The sequence below is a fragment of the Triturus cristatus genome, chromosome 3_2 (assembly GCF_964204655.1).
Source record: "Triturus cristatus chromosome 3_2, aTriCri1.1, whole genome shotgun sequence".
Lineage (NCBI taxonomy): Eukaryota > Metazoa > Chordata > Amphibia > Caudata > Salamandridae > Triturus > Triturus cristatus.
Genome location: NC_140584.1, coordinates 521216417 through 521241796, shown reverse-complemented (window position 1 = coordinate 521241796; position 25380 = coordinate 521216417). Strand labels below are relative to the sequence as shown.

The following is a 25380-nucleotide window of genomic DNA, read 5'->3' as shown; positions in this document are numbered from 1 at the left end:
TCTGACAGTGGTATCGTCATCATAACAGTGTGTGCTAATGTGAATACAAACCTAATATCACCACTTTACCAAAAGTAACAAAGCAGGTTAAATCACTGTAAAAACGTGAACTTTATTGAGCAGGAATTCCATTTGCTCTCCAGCAAATTAAGATGTTTTCTAAGTCATCCTTCATTATGGCGCTTACTATTAATTATATTTTGACCTTGGTCTTGATGACATGTAACTCGGGAGATGCCTCGTGCAGAGTATTGTTAGTAAATATAATACTACAGTATTGTAACCTGAGCCTAGATTTGCTCAACTCCTTGCTACCAGTAAGGTTATATGCATTATTTAACTATCTTGCAGACTGACAAATAAACCAATTTTTGATTTGAAAATAGGTTGCCTTTTATCCAGACCCATTAAAAGTCTCATCAAAACAAATGTGTATGAAAACACTTGGTGGGTATGTCCACATGTCTATACTTTAATACGAAAAAGATATTGTGCCACCTCTTTTCCAAATGTAATCCATGTAGCCTTCTACAATCATAAGACTCCTGAACATATCAGTACTAGCTATGCAGCCAAAAAACAAACTATTACCAGACTTAATCACCACGCTTTACTGTCATCCTAAACACTGATGGCAAACTAACCATATTGCAATTTAAGCCCATAGCAAAGTTAACACTCATATCCATATCTTTCCTGTTGACTTCGGCAAATACTTCCATTCAAGTATGTACAGAATTCTAACTCCTCCCTCTACCTTGGTCATAGCTCCTGCTCTTCTGCCTTTCATGCTACCCCACACAAATGTGCATGGCAACTTCACCTCCTCAACCATGTACTTTTCTTTGTTAATTCTTTAATCACATCTTTCAGTTTCTCCCTGTGGCTCCTTCTGCTCTTACATCATAAATCTCAGATCCTTGCCTCGCTCCTAAAAGAATTTAACCCATCTCTTACCATTGCCATGTACCTACAAGATGTCAAGTCTGTACTGGTTGTACTACTCTGAAAACAACCTCAAGAGCTGGCCCCTCTTTTCCTACAGACGTCTGTCTAGTCTTCTAACAACCTTTCTTCTTTAAAGTCCTGGAGTGCCAAATGTTTAACAGAGTTACATTTTAACTTTGGTCTGACAAACAACTTGATAATTACTAGTCTGGCATTGAAATGCTCTTCATTCTGTTGCAACTGTTCTAGTGTTTCCCTTAACATTAACTTGGTGCACTACATCCATGATCATACTTCTTCACTTTTTAGCTGTCTTCATTGCAGATAATCCGTCTCCTTTTCCTGTCATTCCCACCTCCCTCAGTACTGCTGGTACCACCCTTGGGTGGTCCTGTTCCTATGCCTACACTCATTCCTCTGCTCCTCCAATGGGTAACTGTTAGGGGTGGCTTCTGGGTTCTTTAGCCAATGACACATAAATCATTATCCCTTTACCCTCCTTTGCACTTCTGTAATCAGATCCCTAACTGTCTTACCATTACCAGATACTAGTTGGTTCTAAAATCCTTCAAGCTCAATAATCAAAAATGAAAATAGTCTATCTTCCTATCTCCTCAAACCCTTTCCCCTTATGAGCTCGCTCATTTTCCACTATAATGCACCCATGCTTCTTTACCACAGGTGCGGCATGTAGATACCTGCTCAGTAGCAAAGGGACCTGCCTAGCATAAAATTAAGTCCTTTATAAACACAATTATTATGAGCATAGTAAACTACTCTATTTTTCTACTTATAGGTTTCATTAAATATACCTTCTTCTCCCTTGTTTATAGCTCTCCCTTAACATCAAACCACCAATCCACAGATTACAGACTTGCTCGCTTACGAACAACAGCTGAGCTCAATAAAAGCTCTTCACCTTGATCTTTACAGTCTGTAATGGGCTATCCCACATTGGCTAACATTGTTTCTTGTGTACACAAAAACGCTATGGAAAAAAGTTTTTCCAGTGCCTAGAGGGTTGAGAGGATCCTGGGTCGGAGTAAAGCCTCCCACATCAAACTGTTAGACCACGAAAAATTACTCCAACTGGCCACGTAGTGGTCAATCAAATTGCACTTAAATGGGTAGGGGCGAAGTATGAAGTATGAGGATAGGTGTATAACTTCACCATAGGGTGAGCAAGGAAGCAATTCCTTTTTTTAGTTACCCTCACACACCCTAGTGGTGTCATGCTTCATCATCGGGTCACCCAGACGCCTATAAGTCGGGGTGGGCTTAACCACAGTGTTGGGAGCTCTTTTGAATAGTTGAAGACCAGGGGGACATTAAAGATAAAAAACCTCAGACAGATCCCCGGTTTCCCTTTATTCTTGGGTCTGTCGGGGTTAGTAAAAAATCTTTAAAAACGGGTCAATGGGAGTATCATGGTCCTATGACTCTAGTGCCCACATGTTTCAGTCCATATGTGGCCTTGAAGGTCCTGGACTTTCTTCAGGGCAATGGTCATCCACCCTGGGGGACAGATAGTGGGGGGTTCCCTATCCTGTCAGTGAGTAAAGGGCAGAGTAGCTGCTCCTTATGTGTGTGACAGATAATTCATCTGTCATGCATGGTTCTCCATCTGTGAAGAGAACAAAGAAAAACAACATACAACATTGTATGAGCATATTCTGGTATTTCCATGATGCTGTTTCCCATGTATGTAATTGGAAGGAGACCGAACAAACATATGTCCAGTGACTGCAAAGTAAAAGTGTTCAATCTCGTCCAAACATGTGCCACTCACATCTATATCTGTACATAATATTGTTACATGACAGATTACGTGGTGGTGATTTTGCTCGCATACTGACACTAACTACATGCCAGAGTGTGCGTATTACAAAGTGTAGAAAACCATATATCAATCTCTGTCATCACATCTGCCGTATCCATAGTGAGGTATAAAATTACAAGGGTGCAACTGCCATTGTAAAAGTAATCTTTACACTCATAAAACATATATATATATTTTCTTACCCAAACTTTGGAGAGTAACCGTGTTTCAGGGGACCGTTCAGCCTGTCGGGGTAGCTCTGTAGTCAAACCCTACAGTGTGCCCCATGAGGGAGAAGAAGATTGGGTAAGTGACCGGTGTAAGGGATTGCTCAAAGCGAAGCCTCCGTTATATGGAACTCCGTGAATGGAGATGTTTGAGTGCCCCGTGCCCCCTTCGTACTCAAAGGGTACTTACTCTGTCAAGAGTCCTGCCCCGCCTGATAACCTGCTCGGTCCCGGTCCCCGGCTTGTGCAAGTTGATGTCAGGGACCGGCGTATTTGTACTTCCGTCTTGAGAGGGAAACTGCTACTGATTGACAGCGCCGCCCACCACAGGATGTCGACGCGTCATAGTAACGTTACGTGCGTCGACTTCTGAATCATGGGAATTGTAGTTATGGGCAATCTGGCACCGAGAGTTTAAGGAAAATTGTGCCCAGGCATTGTTTTTTTTATGAGGATGCATACCTAATCAGAGTATGTGATATACATACACATATCTAGAGTCCTAGTACAACTGTAGCGCATTAGGAATGCATGGGAGATGTGTATGCTGCAGATCGTATCTATATGCATATATTTTTCTGGGATCTTATTAGTCGAATATCGAACTGCAGCGTATTTGGAATACCGAGATGATATGTGTGTGCTGCAGATCGTGTCTCTACTTGAGCGGTGTTGGAACAGGTTCATGGCTGTATGTGGGATACTCATAATATACATTAAGATGGTGCAAAATAACAACCAACCTTTCTCACGGGATAGAGGGTCATTTGTAGAAAGAAAGCGGAGTACCTGAATAATTCATCTATTCAGTTGACTCCAAGGTATGCAGTCATTCAGCCCCCTTTTGTGGGTTTTCAACTGATATACCGCTGTTCTCATTCTAAGAGTCTGCGATGCAGGTTACCAGTACCTTTAATTTTCTCTATAATAGTCCATTTGATCTCTGTGTTCGCTAATGCCGTAAGGTCAAAGTCCGCATTAGCGAACACAGAAGCACGATATGTCGTGCAGTGACAGCGACAAAACTTACAGCACATTACAAAGAAAAACATCATAAAGACAAAGAGATCAAATGGTCTATTATAGAGAAAGTTAAAGGCACTGGTAACCTGCATCGCAGACTCTTAGAACGAGAACAGCGGTGGGTATATTGGTTGAAAACCTACGAGAAGGGGGTTGAATGACTGCATACCTTGGAGTCAACTGAATAGATGAATTATTCAGGTACTCCGCTTTCTTTCTTCAAATGACCCTCTATCCCGTGAGAAAGGTTGGTTGTTATTTTGCACCATCTTAATGTATATTATAAGTACCCCACATAGAGCCATGAACCTGTTCCAACACCGCTCAAGTAGAGACACGATCTGCAGCACAGACATATCATCTCGGTATTCCAAATACGCTGCAGTTCGATATTCGACTAATAAGATCCCAGAAAAATATATGCATATAGATACGATCTGCAGCATATACATCTCCCATGCATTGCTAATGCGGTACAGTTGGACTAGGACTCTAGATATGTGTATGTATATCACATACTCTGATTAGGTACGCATCCTCATTAAAAAAACGATGCCTGGGCACAATTTGCCTCAAACTCTCGGTGCCAGATCGCCCATAACTACAATTCTCATGATTCAGAACTCTATGCGCATAACGTTACTACAATGCGTCAACGTCATGTGGTGGGCGGAGCTGTCAATCAGTAGCAGTTTCCCGCTCAAGACGGAAGTACAAATACGCCGGTCCCCGACATCAACTTGCATAAGCCGGGTACCGGGACCGAGCAGGTTATCAGGCGAGGCAGGACTCGTGACAGAGTAAGTACCCTTTGAGTACGAAGGGGCACGGGGCACTCAAACATCTCCCTTCACAGAGTTCCATATAACGGAGGCTTCACTTTGAGCAATCCCTTACACCGGTAACTTACTCAACCTTATTCTCCCTCATGGGGCACACTATAGGGTTTGACTACAGAGCTACCCCGACAGGCTGAACGGTCCCCTGAGATATGGTTACTCTCCTAAAAGTTTGGGTGAGAAAATATGTATACATGTTTTTATGAGCGTAAAGAGTACTTTTACAATGGCAGTTGCACCCTTGTAATTTTATACCTCACTATGGATACGGCAGATGTGATGTCAGAGATTGATATACGGTTTGTACACTTTGTAATACGCACACTCTGACATGCAGTTAGTGTCAGTATGCGAACAAAATCGCCACCACATAATCTGTCATGTAACAATATTATGTACAGATATAGATGTGAGTGGCACATGTTTGGACGAGATTGAACACTTTTACTTTGCAGTCACTGGGCATATGTTTGTTCGGTCTCCTTCCAAAGCACATACATGGGAAACAGCATCATGGAAATACCACAATATGCTCATACAATGTTGTATGTTGGTTTTCTTTGTTCTCTTCACAGATGGAGAACCACTCATTAGCAGATGAATTATCTGTCACACACATAAGGAGTAGCTACTCTGCCCTTTACTCACTGACAGGATAGGGAACCCCCCACTCTCTGTCTCCCAGGGTGGATTACCATTGCCCTGAAGAAAATCCAGGACCTTCAAGGCCACATATGGACTGAAACATGTTGGCACTAGGGTCATAGGACCATAATACTCCCATTGACCCGTTTTTAAAGATTTTTTACTAACCCCCGACAGACCCAAGAATAAAGGGAAACCGGGGATCTGTCTGAGGTTTTGGCACTAGGGTCATAGGTCGATAATACTCCCATTGACCCATTTTTTAAGATTTCTTACTAACCCCGACAGACCCAAGAATAAATGGAAACCGGGGATCTGTCTGAGGTTTTGGCACTAGGGTCATAGGACCATAATACTCCCATTGACCCATTTTTAAAGATTTTTTACTAACCCTGACAGTCCCAAGAATAAAGGGAAACCGGGGATCTGTCTGAGGTTTTTTATCTTTAATATCCCCCTGGTCTTCAACTATTCCAAAAAGCTCCCAATACGGTGGTTGAGCCCACCCGACTTATAGGCGTCGGGGTAACCCGATGATGAAGCATGACACCACTAAGGTGCGTGAGGGTAACTAAACAAAAAGGAATTGCTTTCTTGCTCACCCTATGGTGAAGTTATACACCTATCCTCATACTTCATACTTCACCCCTACCCATTTAAGTGCAATTTGATTGACCACTACGTGGCCCGTTGGAGTCATTTTTCGTGGTCTAACATCGTTTCTTACCACTCACCTTCTCAACCTCTCAACTAACCTTCAAATCCTTCCTGTTCCTAAACCGAACTATGCACAATCCCACTATTGTTCATTCCATCTGCTTGTCCCACTACAGTGGAATGCCGAGTTAGTCAATCACAGGCCTATACTTTCTAAAAACTCATCTGCTGCAAAAAGTGATTAGCCAGCTCTGAGATTTATAACTCAATACTGCCTCCCTATGCCTGTTGGCCTAATGCAAATCATGTATTATATGTACTAGATGTTCCAGTAAAAGATTAATGGGACAGACACACTTTCAAATTATCAGGAAATTCCTATATAATGAAAATACCTATTTTCAAAAATATTTCTCATAGCTTCATGGAGTTAGGCTCTCACTGCTGTCATCATTTAGCATCATTCATGTCAGGGGTGGTCAAATCCTGGCAATGCCCAGGTAGCCTCTTAATCTTAATCTTTTGAGGTCAACATATTGAGCAAAATTGAAATTGGGTATTGGCAGTAAGTAGAGATGGTAGAAACTGTGGTATGAAGCACTAAAGTACAAAGCACGTTCTTAATATTATTTTAGTGTTGACTATGCTAGTAGAACATTTTGTATTTGGGGCCAACCACTCCCTTGATTTGTGTGCACTCCTTTATGTAATTTGTTCAGCAGCATCTGCCATGTTTACTCCAATTGCTGTTCACTTTTCGTGCAATTATCAAGAATTTGTAGCTATGTCCGACACATCAATTCCCTAATCACAATTTTTAGTTATAAGATGAAATACTCATGGATCAACCTTTGTATTTATGAAGGACTTAATTGTATGGAAGTCTTCTTGGAAGATTCATTTGCAACTGAGCAGGTATCTACATGCAGCACTTGTGGAGGAAATGAAGAAGCATGGGTGCATTATGGTGAGGAGAGAGCCAGATCATACAGGGAAAAGAGATTGGTGGACACAAAGTAAAGGGGTGGAGGAGGCTGGAAAGTAGATGATTTCCATTTTTGAATATTTGAGCTTGAAGGATTTTGGAACCAACCTCTTGGTTGATAGTGGTTGGGGATTTGAGTACAGAAGTGTGAACGAGTGTACAGGCATGATGATTAAGGCGTCATCACCATGGAAGTTAGAGAGAATCGAAGTGTATACAGTGGGAAGGTTGGAAAGCCCAGGAGCAGCCCCTGACAGTTACCCATAGGAGGAAGAGAAGCGTGAATGTAGGCATAAGAGCCTTACCAGCAGTACTGAGGGAGGTGGAAATGCCATCAAAAGGAGACGGATTATCTGTAATGAAGGCAGTTAAAATGTGAAGAAGTATGAGCATGGATGTAGTGCACCACGGTAATGTAATGGGAGACATTAGAGCAGTCTCAACTGAATGAAAAGCACATAAATGCCAGGCTGGCAATTATGAAGTTGTTTGTCAGACCAAAGTTATAGTGTGATTATGTTATACATCATCCATTCTTGGACTTTAATAAAGAAAGATTATTGGAAGTCTGGAGGCAAAGATGGCTCAAGGATATTTCCCTAGATCATGGATCTGGAAATCTTGAGAGCTGTTTATTCAATCAGCAGGGGAATGAACTACTAACTGTGATATAAAATGCATGATTTCAGTCATAGTTCAGGATGATTAACCCCTTTGCCGTGGGGGTAATTACCCCGCAGCACGGGGGGGCGGCGGCGGAGCTGTGCTCGTGATGACCCCAGCTCGTCATGAGGCACAGTGGAGCTGTGCTCATGATGAGCTGAGCTCATCACGACTCCGCCCACTAATTGATTCTCCCACACAGGCGGGGAATCAATCGCGCGAGGGCAGAGCGCGACCGTTATGACGAGCCCAGCTCGTCATGAGCACAGCTCCACTCTGCCTCATGACGAGCTGGGCTCGTCATAAGCACACAACGGGTTAAAAAGAGGTAATGCTATCGGGGTCTCTCTCGAACATTTCCTTGATTACATGAACTATCATAATAATATATTTGCAATGCACTAGATGGGTGGGCAGCTCATATTTTTTACTATAAACACATTAATTAACATATATGGAGAACACACAATAAATATTTTAGAAATCAAGAGGACTGCAGTGTTTAAGTTGTCCTTACCTGGAACTGTGTTGTGCGGGACTGCTGTGAAATGCAGCGTAAATCCACTTCTACGTTCTCTAAAATCAGAGACAAATTTCAATTGCACTTTGCTAGATGAAACCAAAATGGGTAATGGACGAACATCTCCACAGTACTTCCCTGAAAATGTAATTTTATAATAAATACGTTTGTTTTACAATACTAGATTAACAAAAAGGAGAAATGTAAATGTCCGCCATTAAAGCAAAGACAAACTCATTAATTTTGATGTCTGATAAAATATCAGAACAACAAATATTATGCTACACAAATATCAAGTCAAAAATATTGTTGACAAAAATATTGTCGACACTAATATTATCAAAAATAATACAAACATAGAATTTCATTATACATATCGTATAAAATAGTAAATCCATAATATTTTAGTAAAACAAATAGTTTTAAATATTTAAAAATATTTTCTCATGTAAGCACACATATATATATGCATGTATATATAGATGTGTGCTTATATGAGAATATATTTTAATATTTGTATATATATATATATCCAAGATGAAAGAAAAGTGACTCAAACAGATGGATTCACGAAAGAACAAAAATATATTTCCACTACAGGGTTTCAGCTTCCGCCTTCCTTAGGTAGTACAAGATGGTCTGCTCAGTGGCTGCACAGATGAATTTTGAAAAAGCATCTTCAGTGAAGATTCCATTTGGAATGTGGAATCCATGCAGTCTTGAGAGCTTTTGAGATATGCAGTAATCAGGTGGTACTGTCAGTAATGTTAAGTCCATCTGGATGCAGTGATTTTAAACAGTACATCAACGAGCCGCAGAACAACGAAGAGGGGCGGGTGCAAACGACAGAAACGTGAATACGAACAGGAACACCCGCAGCAAATAGAATACAAAGTTCAGACAATAAATGAAACAGCTGAAGGAGAAAATTTAACAATTATCAATTTGACATCCAGGGAGATAACATCGGTGGAAAAATCAGCCCTTACATTGGGATTAATGCTTTGCCCAACCAAGAACTTTGAATATGCACAAACGAGGATTGATATGTACAGATTCATAAGGAAAATAACATTGTTAAAATATTTCAAAATTAAGGGAGTGGAACATAAAATGGAGTCAAAAGGAGTGAAACATACAGGATTAGATATCCTGACAGGAAATGATCTGGACATGTTAGCTATTCTGAAGGAACTTGGTAATGAGGAATCCCAACAGAGGAACATTCGATTGGATGACATGGACTGAATTGTCCACTTGTGAATTACACTAATAGGACCACCTAGTCAATTCAATTCAATTTCAATTCAATAGTCCTTTATTCGGTACTTAAAAAATACCATAAAAGTACATATACAGTTAAAATCAGTAAAATGCGGTTCATAACACATGGTTGGAGACAATAGGCCAAAAAGATTCATTCAACACCGCCCTCTTGAGTTCCTTAACCTTAAAGCAACCTTAATCAAATTCATAATGCAAAACAGTGTATGAGGATCATTAGCCCTTTGCAAGAATAATAAGGCAACCTTGGCATGTTTAAACTTTGCCTGTTTTAAAATTCCTACTAAAAAGCAACGCCTAGGTAAAACATAAAATGGGCATAATAATACAAAATGAAGGGTATCCTGCTGAGACCTATTGTCGCAGCCGCAGGAACCCTTTTGCTCAACGGTTGAAATAAAACCTGGTGGATCAGCCAATAGGTGGTGTAAAAGGTTGAGCCTAAAACGAGTGATTAAAAATCTATCCTGGGCATTATACATAAGAGCGAGATAAGGTTCTATTCCTTCCTCTGTTTTCACCATTCTATGAGCACAGACTGAGGTTTTACTTTCTTCCGCAGCCGCTCTATGTGAGGCTACCAGGTCCAGGAATTTTTTTTTGACTCTCAATGTATCTTGGGGGATAATTTCCATTGGATTGGTAAAAAGATCCTTACAACCAATTCCCTCAAGTGTGGACTTCACGTATTTTAGCCAGGGAATACTCATTCCTTTGTCCCTTTTTGTACAGTCTCTAATAATTTGTCTGCTCAGGTCTGCCTCGGTATTGGACCAAATCTTTAGCCAGGCCATAAGAGGTCTGACCTTTATCAGGTCCTCAATGTATACCCTTCCTACTTCTTCATGGATAATGTAGGCAAGAGTACTTTGTGGGGTTTTGAGCACCTTTCTCAAATATTTATTCTCCTCTGTCTGTAACTGCTGAGTGCTAACAAAACCCCAAACTTCAGACCCATATACCACTTTTGAGCAACAGATTGAGCTGTACAAGTTCATAACTTGTTCTGGCAACCACCGACCCAGCCTGCGTCCATAATTCATGATCGCCCCCGTAGAGGCCACTAATTTGGAACACCGCTCTTCAATTAAAAATGTTAAATTCAAAAGCCCATCGAATAACAAGCCAAGGTAGGGGAAGGTCTGTACCTACCCTAGTTTGTGTGTGCCTATTTTGTATGAGAACTTCTTACAGGGTTTGGTTCCAGCCAACATGACATAGGACTTAGTCAGGTTTGCCGACAAGTCTAAGGTGTCCATAAAACTGACAAACTCGTCTATCAGGCGCTGAAGTCCCTTGGGGGTGCGGGCTAAAAGAACCGCATCATCTGCGTACAACAACACAGGGACAGGGCCGGAACCTACTCGAGGAGAATCTACTTTTAATTTGCCTAGTGCCTGGTCTCAATTATTAATATATAGGGAAAACAAAAACGGGGCCAAAATACATCCCTGTCTGACCCCACTATTGCAAGCAAAAGGTGCCGTAGTGCCCCCTTCCAAATTAAAACGCACTTTGGCAGTGGTGTTTCAGTGCAATGCTCTCAGGATGTTAACCAGGCACTGATCTACCCCTAATCTGGACATCAAGGCCCACAGCTTCTCTCTATTGACGTGGCCAAAAGCTGCAGTGAGGTCCATAAACCCAAGATATATAGCCTCATTGCTAGCTAGAGTATATTTTGCCACCAATAGATAGAGGTTCAGGCACTGGTCCGTTGTTGATCTCCCTGCCCTGAACCTGTACTGAGTATCTGTGATAATTTGATGTTCGTCGGCCCAGTCCGTAAGGCGGTTGAGGACCACTCGTCCCAACACTTTGGCCGTCACATCGATCAAAGATATGGGGCGGTAGCACTGGGGGTTATTCCTGTTCCCTTTTTTAAAGATGGGGACTATTGTTGCCGATGACCATGAACGCGGGAGGCTGGTTGCGACCGCTGCATTTATCACCCTTGTGAGAATAGGGGCCCACAGCTCCATCTTGCTTAAATAAAGGTCTGGTGGGGTACCATCTGGTCCTGGCGCTTTGTTTTGCGTTAAGCCCTGGATACCCGCTACCACTTCCTCCAGAGAAAATTCAATCATTGTAACCCACCAGGGTCCCTTCCCATTATCCTTATTATTCTCAGCGGTGTGGTTATATGAACTTTTAAAATGATCATACCATTGTTCTGGCAAAATGGTAGTACCAATTTCTGGGGCATTAGTGTCCTGAAAACATGGGTTATTTATTATTTTCCAGAACGCAGTTATGTCCCTTCTATCTGCTGCGGCCCTTAAATGTTCCCAGGCTTGTGATTGGAGGGAATATTTCCTATGTTTAATCGCCTTTTTATATGTGATCCTACACAGTGCAATGCGTGACTTGTCCCGGGGTACAATTTTCAAGCTAGATTTTAGCTCTTTCTGAGCCCGGGAACAATCTTTGTTGAACCATCTGGGGGTGGCGTTTACTTCCCCTTGCTTAGTGGTCTTTAGTAGCCCATCTATTAGATGCGCCACTTCCTCAAATGCTTTGACAATGGCAGGTCCCTCCACCGAAAGGTCAAGGCACGCCCCAATCACTCCATTCCCTGTCTCCATTAGGGATTGGTAAAAAGCGTCCCCGTCCACTTTGGTCCATCTAAGTCGTCTCCCCTGATCCGTTACCCTCTCAATACTGGCTACCCCTACACCTCCTAGCACTTCTGGGGGACAGATCTTCCAACTCCAGCACTAGGGGATTGTGATCGCTGAATATACTCCATTCGATCTCTGCCCCTCTTATCCAGTCCTTAAATAGGCTGGAGACCACTATGTAGTCTATGAAAGAGCGACACCCTCTGCCCTTGAATGTTGGAATGACCTCCCCTCCACTTCCTATAGCCACAAGGTCTATAGTGTGTACTAGGGCGTGACTTTTCAGGACCCTATCCAATTCCATCCCCTCACCAGAGTACTGAAAATGTGGACCTTCCTCCAACGTGCAACAAGACCAGTCCTCATTAACAGGAATCAGGTTGGGGCACAGGTGGCAATTAAAATCACCCGCTAAAACCACTAACGGGGCCAACTCTCCCTTCCTCGAGGCTGTCTCTGCGCTTAATCGATTATCTAATTCACTTATTGTAGATCCCTTCCCCTTGACTGCCACTGCGTTATACAAATTAATCAAAATCACATTTAGCCCATTTGGGTGGAACCCAAGGGCCTGAATATTATTTGTGGGCCAATTTAGGTTGGTCCATACTCCTTCCAGCTGCAGATGTACAAATATAAAAAGTCCTCCCATAGCACTTCCCGAGGTTGACTTCTGTGCAGGCACAGAAAAACACTTGTACCCCGCTAGATGAAAGGAGCTACAGTCTATCACCCAGGTTTCCTGCAAACAGATTACCTGAAACCTGGTGATATACTTCCTCCATTCCTGGTCATCAAATTTTGCTGATAGTCCCGCTATATTCCATGATACCAGTTATAGCCCCTCCTGCGTTTGTGTCTCTCTTGGATATAGTGTAGCTAGGTTATTGCCCTCTATCCTTTCACCTTTTGAGTCCTCGTTAGACCTGAGCAGATTATATAAATGCTCTGGTCGCTGAGGGTGCAGGAAGATATGATCCAGCCCCACTACTTCCTCACTTCCTGATGACCTAACAGGTAATCCAGGGGGATTTCCTGAAACAGGGGGGACCGCAACACAATCCATAAGAGTCCCATCCGGGGACTCCACAACATAGCTGGTGGACAAAATCAATGCGGGGTGGTGAGATAAAGTTACCGTCTGGGAGATATTAGGGGAACAACCCTTTTCACAGAGTCGATTCGTGGGAAGGGTTCTATTGCTCTTTAGTCAGACCTGCTCCTCTAAAGACATAAGGGGGTAAAATCTGTTCCTCAGGCTAAGTGCTCCCTGATTTCTAAGGGAAGCATATGGCATTGGACGGCAGAAACACTTCCCACCCAAAGGGCTATCACTTCTGCTTCGGAATCCGGGACCTGGACTGAAACACGGAATTCCCCTTGAGTAGAAAAAGCTCAGGGGCAAAGATCTGATATTAATTGATTGGCTAACCGGTTCCCAGCTTAATATTTGGTCAACTACGCGCTGGTTCCTAAAATTTACCACCACACAGTCGCCGGTAGCATCCTTTGACCTGTTCCCCAACCAGCTCACCCTTCGGACAAACAGAATTTCCCCCTGGTCATTCCCTGTTAGCGGCCTATTCTTGTTAAGCCACAACATGGTTTTGTTCTTGAGTTCATCGTAGGCCTCTGTACGATCTGGCTTCAACTCCGGGACCCCCGTGAGTATAGTTACGTATGGGGCCACTTCTGGGGGTAAGTTTATACAGGGTAGAGGGTTAATGATTGCCTTGGGGGGTGGCCCTTCAGATTGACACTGGGGTGGAAATTCTGGTGAGGGCTGCTTATGGGCTATAACTTGGGGGATACGTGTTGGTGGGGCAAGAGTAACATCACCTGAGCTCACAGTTTAGCCATTGAGAACACGACTAGTGTGTGGATGATGGGGGTTTGGGGACAATAGAGGACGCTTGGCAATGATGGATTGCCCTTCTGGGGGATTACTTGGTTGTGCAACTAACGGGATCGTAGTGATAATCTCAGGGACTTTAGCAGTTGTTAGTGGAGGTGAAGTATTACCCGCCCCACCCCCTTTGATTTAACCAAGGTTACCACTTTGTCTAGCCGACTCAGAATTAGTTTCATTTGAGTGTTGATAAGCTGCTCAAAATAATTCTGCAAGTCACTAATGATTTGGGATACCCAGTGCGGGGGTGCTTGTGGTAGCGGCGCGTGCCCCTTAAGTTCCCCTGCAGCCACATTGCTGATTTCAGTCGGGGCAGGGGTAGTTTTTCCCCTCTTCTGCCTGGGTTTCTTAGTGCTAATCCTCTTTTTCCTAGCGATTTGTCCCTTCCCCCCCGCTATCTGTGTCTCTAAATCGTCATTAATCACCAGCTGGGCGCAAGGAATGTCAGTAGATAGAGAAACTGCTAGAGCATTTGGGGGGATTAAAACCATGTCAGTCTCGGACTCTTAGGACAAGGGGGTAAGGTCGGTTTACGGGGTTAATGAAAGACGCCTCTCAGTGCGCTCGATTTCATTAGCAACCGCACCCATGGCTTTTCGCAACATTCTATCAATTGCGGTGGGCTGAGCAGGTTTGGTCGCAGAACGGGGATTAGGTGAAATATTCAAGCTCAGCTTGGATGACCTTGTTTGTACCATACTAGCCATTGTATACGATTTCTACAGGTATAATGATTGATAGGCAAGCACAAGAGGTCTTCCCCTTCAAGATACGAGAAAAGCGAAACCAACTATAGGGCCAATAAATTTTTTTTTTAAAAACCCCCAGCTAACCGTCCAGATCCGCACCCTACTTGAGTCTAAAACAGTGATCTCCCGGTCCAGTCTATCATATTCAGTATTGCTACCTCTTCTCCAGTCCACAACTGGGTCCTTGATCGCCCTCGGAGTTCGAAGTGATCTTCACAGAGGGGGGGGGGGGGCCAGCCTCTGCCGGCCCCTGCCAGCCCCTGCCGGCCTGCCCTTTGCCCGGGCTTAGCCAAGCACCCGCCCGCGTCCCATGTGGCCGGAAGGGCTAATCGCTTTTAAATCTTCCAGTTACAGGGGGAAGGGGCGAGGTGTCCGGTACCCCGCAACGTCCTGGTCCTTGTAGTGCTCTCGGGCCCCCACAGACATAACAGCGCCAATACAAAGCGTCTCCCGCAGAGCGGGAGACGTGAGGAGTAGATGTAGCCCCCGGTTACAGGGGGGAGGGGCGAGGTGTCCGGTACCCCGCAGCGTCCTGGTCCTTGTAGTGCTCTCGGGCCCCCACAGACACAACAGCGGCAATACGAAGCTTCACCTAGTCCATTTAGACTGACCTCAAGGTTCTACCCACAAACACCAATGGATGCGATTGATATTTTTGCAGACAGAGTAAATCAAGATCTTCTAAAGTTATGTGAAGAAAGTGATAAAGTAAAATGCGCATTGAATGTCACGTATGCACAAAGACAGGCACTAAAAAATCCTGAAGCAGATCAATCGGTTGGGGTAAAGCCCTCCAACAAGGGGAGAAATGTGGTGCTACAAACTAAAGAGAACTATTGTAAGGAAGCTTAACAATTGAGAGAATTATGTCCTTCTCATGATCAGAGAGTATATGAACAGTATAATGATGTATGAGAATTTGATTTTGAAATGGCATCCGAGGGGGATGCTCTCAACAGAGGAATATAAGGTTTATCTATTCCGCATCCACGCATACCTATATTTTACCACCTACCAAAGGTGCAGAATGACAGACTGAATCCACCAGGACGACTGATCATTTCATCAATTGGTAGTCCGATGGAGAATATGTCAGATATGTGGACCATTTATTTCCATTTGTGTCTGAGCTATGGTCGTACACTAGGGACACTAAAGATTTTTTAATACACTTTGAGGGGATTGTGTGGGAACCGGATTTCCTCATGATAGTACTTTATGTTGCTAATCTGTATACAAGCATAGCACACGAAGATGGATTTGAATCCATCAGATACTTTTTGAAGAATCGTCCATTGAAATACAAAGAGCATAGTGAAATGCTACTTGAATTTTTGGATTTCTGTCTTCATAACAATATGTTTATCTTTCAGGACCAAGTGTATAAATAAATCAAGGGAACGGCCATGGGAACCTGCTTCACCCCCAGCTATGTGAACTTTTTTGTGGGCTGGTGGGAGAAGTGGCAGCATGGTCGGATACCTATGACAAGTGGGTTGAGCAAACAGTAAGCTGGAGAAGTTATATCGAAGATCATTTTGTGACCTGGTGAGGCATGTTCAAGTAGGCAAAAGAGTACATTACACCCCTCAATTGTAATAATTTAAATGTAAGATTTACCAGTGAGATCAGCTCCTCCGAGGTCAACTTTTTGGACCGGAGGGAAATTGTGAGAGACAATAAGGTCCTTACGGCATTATACAGGAAACCTACAGCAGGAAACTCTGTTTTGCATACTAAAAGCAGCCAACCCCTGTACTCTAATAAACAGTATCACATATGGAGAACTACTAAGGATAAAAAGTAACAGCTCAAGGGAGCAAGATTTTCAGAAAAAAGCACAGGAGAGTATACGGAGATTTGAAGTAAGGGGTATCAGAAGGGAGTTTTTTTAAGAAAGCAATGAAAAGAGTACAGGGCAATAAGAGAACAGATCTTTTGAAAGAGGAGTCTAAGAATAAAAAGATCAATGTGAAAGATAATTTTTGAATGATCACAAACTTCTCAAATGCAGCCAGTCAAGTGAGAAAAATAATGCAGACAAACTGGCGCATACTGAAATCAGATGTAGTGATAGGACAAGATTCACCGTCCTATCCCTCTTTGACTTTCAGAAAGACACGCTCTATAAAAGATCAGTTAGTAGGGAGTTATTTACCTCCAGCTAGAATGCAGAAAGGTTTACAGCAAATGTCAGGCTTTTATCCCTGTGGCAAATGCAAGGAATGCACTAACAGCAACAAAGTCACTTCTTATGTGATTCGAGGTCTACAGGACCCAGCTCGCATAACAAAGTTTATGAATTACAATACACCCTATGTAGTGTATTGTTTAATTTGCCCTTGTCACCTAAGATGTGTGGGGAGTACGATTCACCCGGCAAAGATATGCATTCTAGAGCACCAAAGAGCGATTAATAAAAAAGATCCTAGTTACCCTGTCGCAAGACATTTTCAAACTCATCATCAGAGCAATAGGAATCTGCTCTAATACTTTTGTTTTGATCATGTACCGCGGGACATAAGAGGTGGTGACAGAGAGAAAAGATTCCTTTAGGACTGAATATTGGGGAGGAACTAAGGGTGCACCTATAATTGAGAAGTAGGAGGGCAGTACAAGGATGAATGACCAGGCTTATGAATTAGCCATGATTAGTCTATATGAGTGTAATAATCAATTATACTGGGCAGATTTAGAAAGCCCATCCAGGGCGGAACCGTGTTGAAGTAAATAATATGTACAGAAATAATCGCCGTTTTTTGCTCTACCAGGCCGGAGTTTAATATAATTTTGGCTATTTTTTCCGCCTTTTGGAGATAACTATGAAATGTATGATTTGACAACGCATTAAAGGAGACAAATGTATACCGTTACAATATGACGGGATTCTGCATGGAATATTGATGATGAATCATAATCATGTGGAATTGAAATTCGTTTACAAAATTTGGAGCATCATGCATTCATTTTGAATGATTTAATTGCTCACTTTCATGTTATTGCAAGAATTGTGTAAACAAATGAGAAATTATATAGTTTGTTTTAAAGAATCACCATTCAAAGATGGCAGCATAGTAACTGCCCGATCTCCAATGAAAATGGTTGATTGTTATGAAATAAAAGAGACACTGAGGCGGCGGCTGCCTCGACTGACGAAGGCGATCCATGTGGATATACCCCCCCCCCAAGTGGTGGTCTTTCTTTAATGAGCTTAAAGATTGACACGAGTCTGCCCTTGTGTACCAGTGCACCCGTTAGGGAGTGCGGGAGCAATCGGCAAACCATGGAGCAGAAGAATATATGAACAAGGCTGCGGTCAGCAGCCGAAACACTTAGATGCCATCACCAATTGAAAAAAGTTCAAGTGAAAAGAAATAAAAAAGAAAAAGGTAAACAAAGCTGCAGTCCGCAGCCGAAACGCGTAGATGCCATCACCAAGTGAATAATGTTTGAGGGAAAAGAACCCCCTTGGAGTGCTGGATTATTGCCTTGGACGTAAGGGAATTTGTACGCGATATATGTATATCTTTAAATTTATATTACTTTTTTTCGTTTTCTTTTTTAATTTACTATTATAAAAAGCATACCCATATAAATATATATATTTATATATTCAGCTGAACATAAAAAATATGAAAACACAAGTACAAAGCATTAAACTAAATCACCAACTAATTATTAAAAAACATTACATTAAAACAAAGCTTAAAAATATTACACACATTAAAATAAAATCTATAGATAAAAAAAATGTAATTCAACAATTTTAAAAATAAGTATTTAAATCAGAAAATAAAACATACACTAGTCCTATTCCAGTCTGTGCAACAGTAGAAAAAGCATTGGATAGTGAGGGGAAAAATGAACTATTCCCACTCCACTCTGCAACAGTAGGAAAAACGTTGGACTTCGTAGGGGGTTACATTTACTATTCTCACTCCAGTTGTGCAACTCTAGTGAAAGGGTTGAAATCCAAATGAGTAAAACGTACTATTTCCCCCCCAGTCTGTGCTACAGTAGGAAAAGCTTTGGACTTCAGAAAGATTAAATGTACTATTCCCACTCCGGTCTGTGCAACAGTAGAGAAAGCGTTGGAATTCAAAGGGGTCAAATGTACTGTTACCTTCCCAGTCTATGCAACAGTAGGTAAAGCCTTGGATTTCAGAGAGGTAAAATGCAATATTCGAACACCAGTCTGTGCAACAGTAATGCAAGCGTTCAACTTCGGAGGGGTTACATTTACTATTCCCACTGTAGTCTGTGCAACAGTAGGGAAGCCGTAGCACTTTGAAGGGCTTAAATTTACTATTCCCATTCCAGTCTCTGCAACAGTACGGCACTTTCCATTGTGTGCAACAGTAGGGAAAGTTTGGGGTTTTTGAGGGGTTAATTTGACTATGCACACTCCAGTCTGTGCAACAGTAGGGAAAGCATTGGACTTCGGAGAGGTAAAATGTACTATTCTAACTGCAGTCTGTGCAACAGTAGGGAAGGCATTGGGCTTTGGAGGGGTTAACCCCTTCGCTGCTAGGCCTTCTCCCCCCCTGTGCTAAGCCCTTTTTTGGCTATTTGGGGTAGTTCGCGCTTAGGCCCCTGTAACTTTTTGACCATATAAGATATTCACGACAAATTTGCGTTCTTTTCTTCCAACAACATGAGGATTCCAAAGGTACCCAGGGTTTGTGGATTACCCTGGAGGGGACTCAGAAAATAGCCAAAATACAGCAAAATTGTGTTTTTTTGAGAAAAATGGGAAAAAAGGGCTACAGATGAAAGCATCTGTTTTTTCCCTGCAAATGGTATCAAAAAAGGGGTTATGCTGAAATCACCACCTTCCCAGCTTTCAGGGACTAGCAGACCTTTATCAGAAAACCAACATTTTTTACACAGTTTTGGCATTTTTCTGGGACATAGCCTATTTTTGCTATTTTTGTGCTTTCAACCTTCTTCCAGTTAATGGTAGAAATGGGAATGAAAACAGTAATGGATCCTGGAGAGCTATACATTTGTGAACAGTAGACACAATTTTGAATTCAGCAAGGGGTCATTTGTGTAGATCCTTCAAGGTTTCTTTATAGAAACTAACAGTTAAATATAGGAAAAAATGAAAATTAGTTGAAAAAAGCAGCCATTTGTGCCAACGTTTTCACCTGTAACTTCTTCAAATTATGAAAGCTGTTTGAAAGCAATATACCGTTACATCCGGTAAACCTTTCTGGTTGTGGGAATATATAGGACTTGTAGGTTCACCAAGGTCCTTATGAACCCTGAGCCAATAACTGAGCAGCGTCTTGCAATGGTTTTTTTATCATGTATCGGGTATAGAGCAATTCATTTGGGAAAATATATACATGGAAAAATTGGTATGAAAGACACCTATGTATTTATGAAATAGGAACAAAATATAGAGTTTAGAAACAGTAGATATTTGCACATTTCCGAAATTGTGAGTACCCATACTAGCATAAGAATTATAGGTTATTTTTCAAAATGACTTCTTTTTTACACATTGTCTTTCATTTGGAAGGCAGAAATGCATCGAAAGTCAAAAGGTAATAACAGTTGCTCTGCAATTCTGTGTTACCCTAAGTCTCCCGATATAAATGGAACCTCACTTGTGTGGGTAGGCCTAGTGCCCGAGACAGGAAACGGCTTAAAACGCAACGTGGACACACTTTTATTTTTACAGTGAAAACTGACCCTTTTTTTGCCAAGTGCCTAGCTGTAGATTTTTAACCCTAGCTCTGCCGGCACCTAGGGAAACCAAGTAAATCTATACATTTTTGAAAACTAGACACCCAGGGAAATCCAGGATGGGGTGACTTGGCTCTCACCAGGTTCTGTTACCCAGAATGCCTTGCAAACCTAAAAATGTGTATTAAAAAACGCATTTTCCTCAGAGTTCTCTGGTGGAAAGTTCTGGAATCTGCGTGGAGCCACAAATTTCCACCCACCTCGCGTTCCCCAAAGTCTTCCGAGAAAAATGGTACCTCACTTGTGTGGTTAGGCCTAGTGTCCGTGACAGGAAACGGCCCAAAACGTAACGTGGACACACCTATTTTTGAGAGTGACAATTTTTTTGCAAAGTGCCTAGCTGTAGATTTTGAACCCTAGCTCTGCCGGCACCTAGGGAAACCTAGCAAACCTATACATTTGTGAAAACTATACAACCAGGGGAATCCAGGATGGGTTGACTTGACTGGCTCTCACCAGGTTCTGTTACCCAGAATCCCTTGCAAAACTAAAAATGTGTACAAAAAACCACACATTCCTCACATTTCTGTGGTGGAAAGTTCTGGAATCTGCGTGGATCCACAAATTTCCACCCACCCCGCGTTCCCCAAAGTCTTCCAAGAAAACTGGTACCTCAATTGTGTGGGTAGGCCTAGTGTCCGCTACAGGAAACGGCCCAAAACGCAACGTGGACACACCACATTTTCTGAGTGAAAACTGACCCTTTTTTCCAAAGTGCCTAGATGTAGATTTTGAACACTAGGTCTACAGGCACCTTGGCAAACCTATACATTTTTGAAAACTAGACAACCAGGGAAATCCAGGATGGGGTGACTTGACTGTCTCTCACCAGGTTCTGTTACTCAGAATGCCTTGCAAACCTAAAGATTTGTCCCAAAAAAACAAATTTTCCTCAGATTTCTCTGGTGGAAAGTTCTGGAATCTGCGTGGAGCCACCAATTTCCACCCACCCAGCATTCCCAAAAGTCTTCCGAGAAAAATGTTATCTCACTTGTGTGGTTAGGCCTAGTGCCCGCAACAGGAAACGGCCCAAAATGCAACGTGGACACACCACATTTTCAGAGTGAAAACTGACTCTTTTTTTGCAAAGTGCCTAGCTGTAGATTTTGAACACTAGTTCTGCCGGCACCTAGGGAAACATAGCAAACCTATACATTTTTGAAAACTAGACACCCAGGGAAATCCAGGATGGGGTGACTTGACTGGCTCTCACCAGGTTCTGTTACCGAGAATGCCTTGCAAACCTAAAAATGTGTCCAAAAAACACATTTTCCTCACATTTCTGTGGTGGAAAGTTCTGGAATCTGCCTGGATCCACAAATTTCCACCCACCCTGCGTTTCCCAAAGTGTTCCGAGAAAAATAGTAGCTCAGTTGTGTGTGTAGGCCTAGTGCCCGTGAGAGGAAATGGCTCAAAACACAACGTGGACAAACGTATTTTTCAGAGTGAAAACTGACCATTTTTTTGCAAAGTGCCTCGTTGTAGATTTTGAACCCTAGCTCTGCCGGCACCTAGGGAAGCCTAGCAATCCTATACATTTTTGAAAACTAGACAACCAGAGGAATCTAGGATGGGGTGACTTGACTGGCTTTCACCCAGTTCTGTTACCCAGATTCCTTGCAAACCTAAAAATGTGTAAAAAAAAACACATTTTCCTCACATTTCTGTGGCGGAAAGTTCTGGAATCTGTGCGGAGCCACAAATTTCTACCCACCCCGTGTTCCCCAAAGCCTTACGAGAAAAATGGTGCCTCACTTGTGTGCGTAGGTCTAGTGCCCGCGACAGGAAATGGCCCAAAACCGATTGAGGTGACATCAAAATTACCTATCACAAAACAACCTGGTTTTGCAAGAGGGGTTCCATGAGTTTTTGGACCCGGGCTCAGCGGCCATCTAGGGAAAGCTACCAAACCAACACATTTCTGAAAACTAGACACACAGTGGAGTCCAAAGAGGTATGGCTTCTGTGGGTCCCCCAACGTTTTTCTACCCAGAATCCCCTGCAAACCTCAAATTTCGATGAAAAAATAAATCTTTTCTCAAATTTCTTTGTGGGAAAGTTCTGGAATCTGCGTGGGTCCACAAATTTCCTCCCACCCAGCGTTCCCCCAGGTCTCCCAATAAAAATGATACCTCACTTGCGTGGGTGGGTGAAGTACCAGCGACAGGCGAGGGCCCAAAACCTATTGAGGCGACTTCAAAATTACCTTTCACAAAACAACCTGGTTTTGCAAGGGAGGTCCCATGAGTTTTTGGCCCCGTGCTCGGCGGCCATCTAGGGAAACCTACCAAACCCACACATTTCTGAAAACTAGACACCCGGGGGAGGCCAGCGAGTTATGGCTTGCATGGTCCCCTAACGTTTTCCTACCCAGAATCCCCTGCAAACCTCAAATTAAGCTGAAAAAATAAACTTTTTTCTCAAACTTCTGTGTGCCAAAGTTCTGGAATCTGCATGGATCCACAAATGTCCTCCCACCCAGCCTTACCCCAGGTCTCCCGATAAAACTGGTACCTCACTTGTGTGGGTAGGCAAAGTAGCTAAAACACGAAATGGCCCAAATCGTATTGTGGAGACTTCAAAATTACCTATAACAAAAGTACCTGGTTTTTGGGGGGTGCACCTGGTTTTTTGGCCCCGGGCTCGCAGCCTTCTAGGGAAACCTACCAAAATCACACGTTTCTGAAACCTAGACATCCTGGAGAGTCCAATGAGGTATGATTTGTGTGTATCCCCCAACGTTTCCCTACCCAGAATCCCCTGAAAGCCTCAAACTTAGCTGGAAAAAAACATATTTTCCACATATTTTTGCGTGGAATCACTTTGCTGGCACAAATGTCCTACCACTCAGTGTTCTCCTTGTCCTCCCGGGTAAAATGATACCTCACTTATGTGGGTGTCCAAAGCAGAACTGACTAAAAAGTATTTTTTTCCAAATGTAGCGCTTAGAATTCTCTGTGCTATACTCTAATTCCCTATGTTTTGGGCTCTTCCTAGTCACAGGCCTTTGGCCCACCCACACAAGTGAGGAATAATTTTCCTTGGGAGAACAAGGGGAACGCTGGGTGGTAGGACATTTGTGCTGGCACGGTGATCCCATGCAAAAATGTATGGAGAAAGTGATTTTTTTCAGCTAAATTTGAGGTTTGCAGGGGATTCTGGGTAGGAAAATGTTGGGGGACCAACGCAAGCCATACCTCGCTGTACTCCCCCGGGTGTCTAGTTTCCAGAAATGTTTGGGTTTGGTAGTTTCCCAGGATGGCTGCCGAGCCCGGGGACAAAAACCAGGTGACCCCCCCTTGCAAAGGCAGGTGGTTTTGTGATAGGTAATTTTGATGTCGTCTCAATAGGTTTTGGGCCCTTGTCTGTCTCAGGTACTTAACCCACCCACTCAAGTGAGGTATAATTTTTATCGGGAGCCCTGGGGGAATGGTGGGTGGGAGGACATTTGTGGATCCACATAGATTCCAGAACTTTCCCACACAGATATTTTAGAAAAAAGTGATTTTCTTCAGCTAAATTTGAGGTTTGCAGGGGATTCTGGGTAGGAAAATGTTAGGGGACCCACGCAAGCCATACCTCGTTGGACTTCCCCAGGTGTCTAGTTTTCAGAAATGTGTGGGTTTGGCAGGTTTCCCTAGATGGCCGCCGAGCCCGGGCCCATAAACTCATGGGATCCCCCTTGCAAAACCAGGTTGTTTTGTGATAGGTAATTCTGATGCCTCCTCAATAGGTTCTGGGCCCTTGCCTGTTGTGGGTACTTGACCCACCCATGCGAGTGAGGTATCATTTTTATCGGGAGACCTGGGGAAACGCTGGGTGGGAGGAAATTTGTGGATCCATGTAGGTTCCAGAACTTTCCCACACAGAAATTTGAGATAAAAGAGATTTTTTCCGCTAAATTTGAGGTTTGCAGGGGATTCTGGGTAGGAAAACCTTAGGGGACCCACGCAAGCCATACCTCACTGGACTCCCCTGGGAGTCTAGTTTTCAGAAATGTGTGGGTTTGGTAGGTTTCCCTAGATGGCCGCCGAGCCTGGGGCCAAAAACTCATGGGACTCCCTTGCAAAACCAGGTTGTTTAGTGCTAGGTAATTTTGATTTCGCCTCAATAGGTTTTGGGCCCCTGCCTGTCGCGGACGCTAGGCCTACCCACACAAGTGAGGTACCATTTGTCTCGGAAGGCTTTGGGGAACGTGGGGTGGGTGGAATTTTGTGGATCCACACAGATTACAAATCTTTCCACCACAGAAATATGAGGAAAATGTGTTGCTTTTGAGACAAATATTTAGGTTTGCACGGGATTCTGGGTAACAGAACCTGGTGAGAGCCAGTCAAGTCACCCCATCATGGATTCCCCTGGGTGTCTAGTTTTAAAAAATGTATAGGTTTGCTAGGTTTCCCTAGATACCAGCAGAGCTAGGGTTGAAAATCTACAGCTAGGCACTTTGCAAAAAAATTGTCAATTCTCACTGTGAACATGTGGTGTGTCCATGTTGCGTTTTGGTGCATTTCCTGCTGCAGGCACTAGGCCTACCCACACAAGTGAGGTAACATTTTCTCAGAAGACTTTGGGGAACGTGGGGTGGGTGGAAATTTGTGGATCCACGCAGATTCCAGAACTTTCCACCACAGAAATGTGAGGAAAATGTGTTTTTTTGGACAAATGTTTAGGTTTGCAAGGGATTCTGGGTATCAGAACCTGGTGAGAGCCAGTCAAGTCAACCCATCCTGGGTT

General features: G+C 43.1%; 1 protein-coding gene across 1 annotated transcript in view; it reads right to left on the bottom strand.

The window, feature by feature from the left end:
• OVCH2 (ovochymase 2) overlaps positions 1-25380 on the bottom strand; it is an 881024-nt gene that overhangs the window by 271518 nt on the left and 584126 nt on the right. The window contains exon 11 of the mRNA XM_085648218.1: positions 8324-8464. Within this exon, the coding sequence (XP_085504344.1) occupies positions 8324-8464 (141 nt within the window). The remainder of the gene's footprint in view (positions 1-8323; positions 8465-25380) is intronic.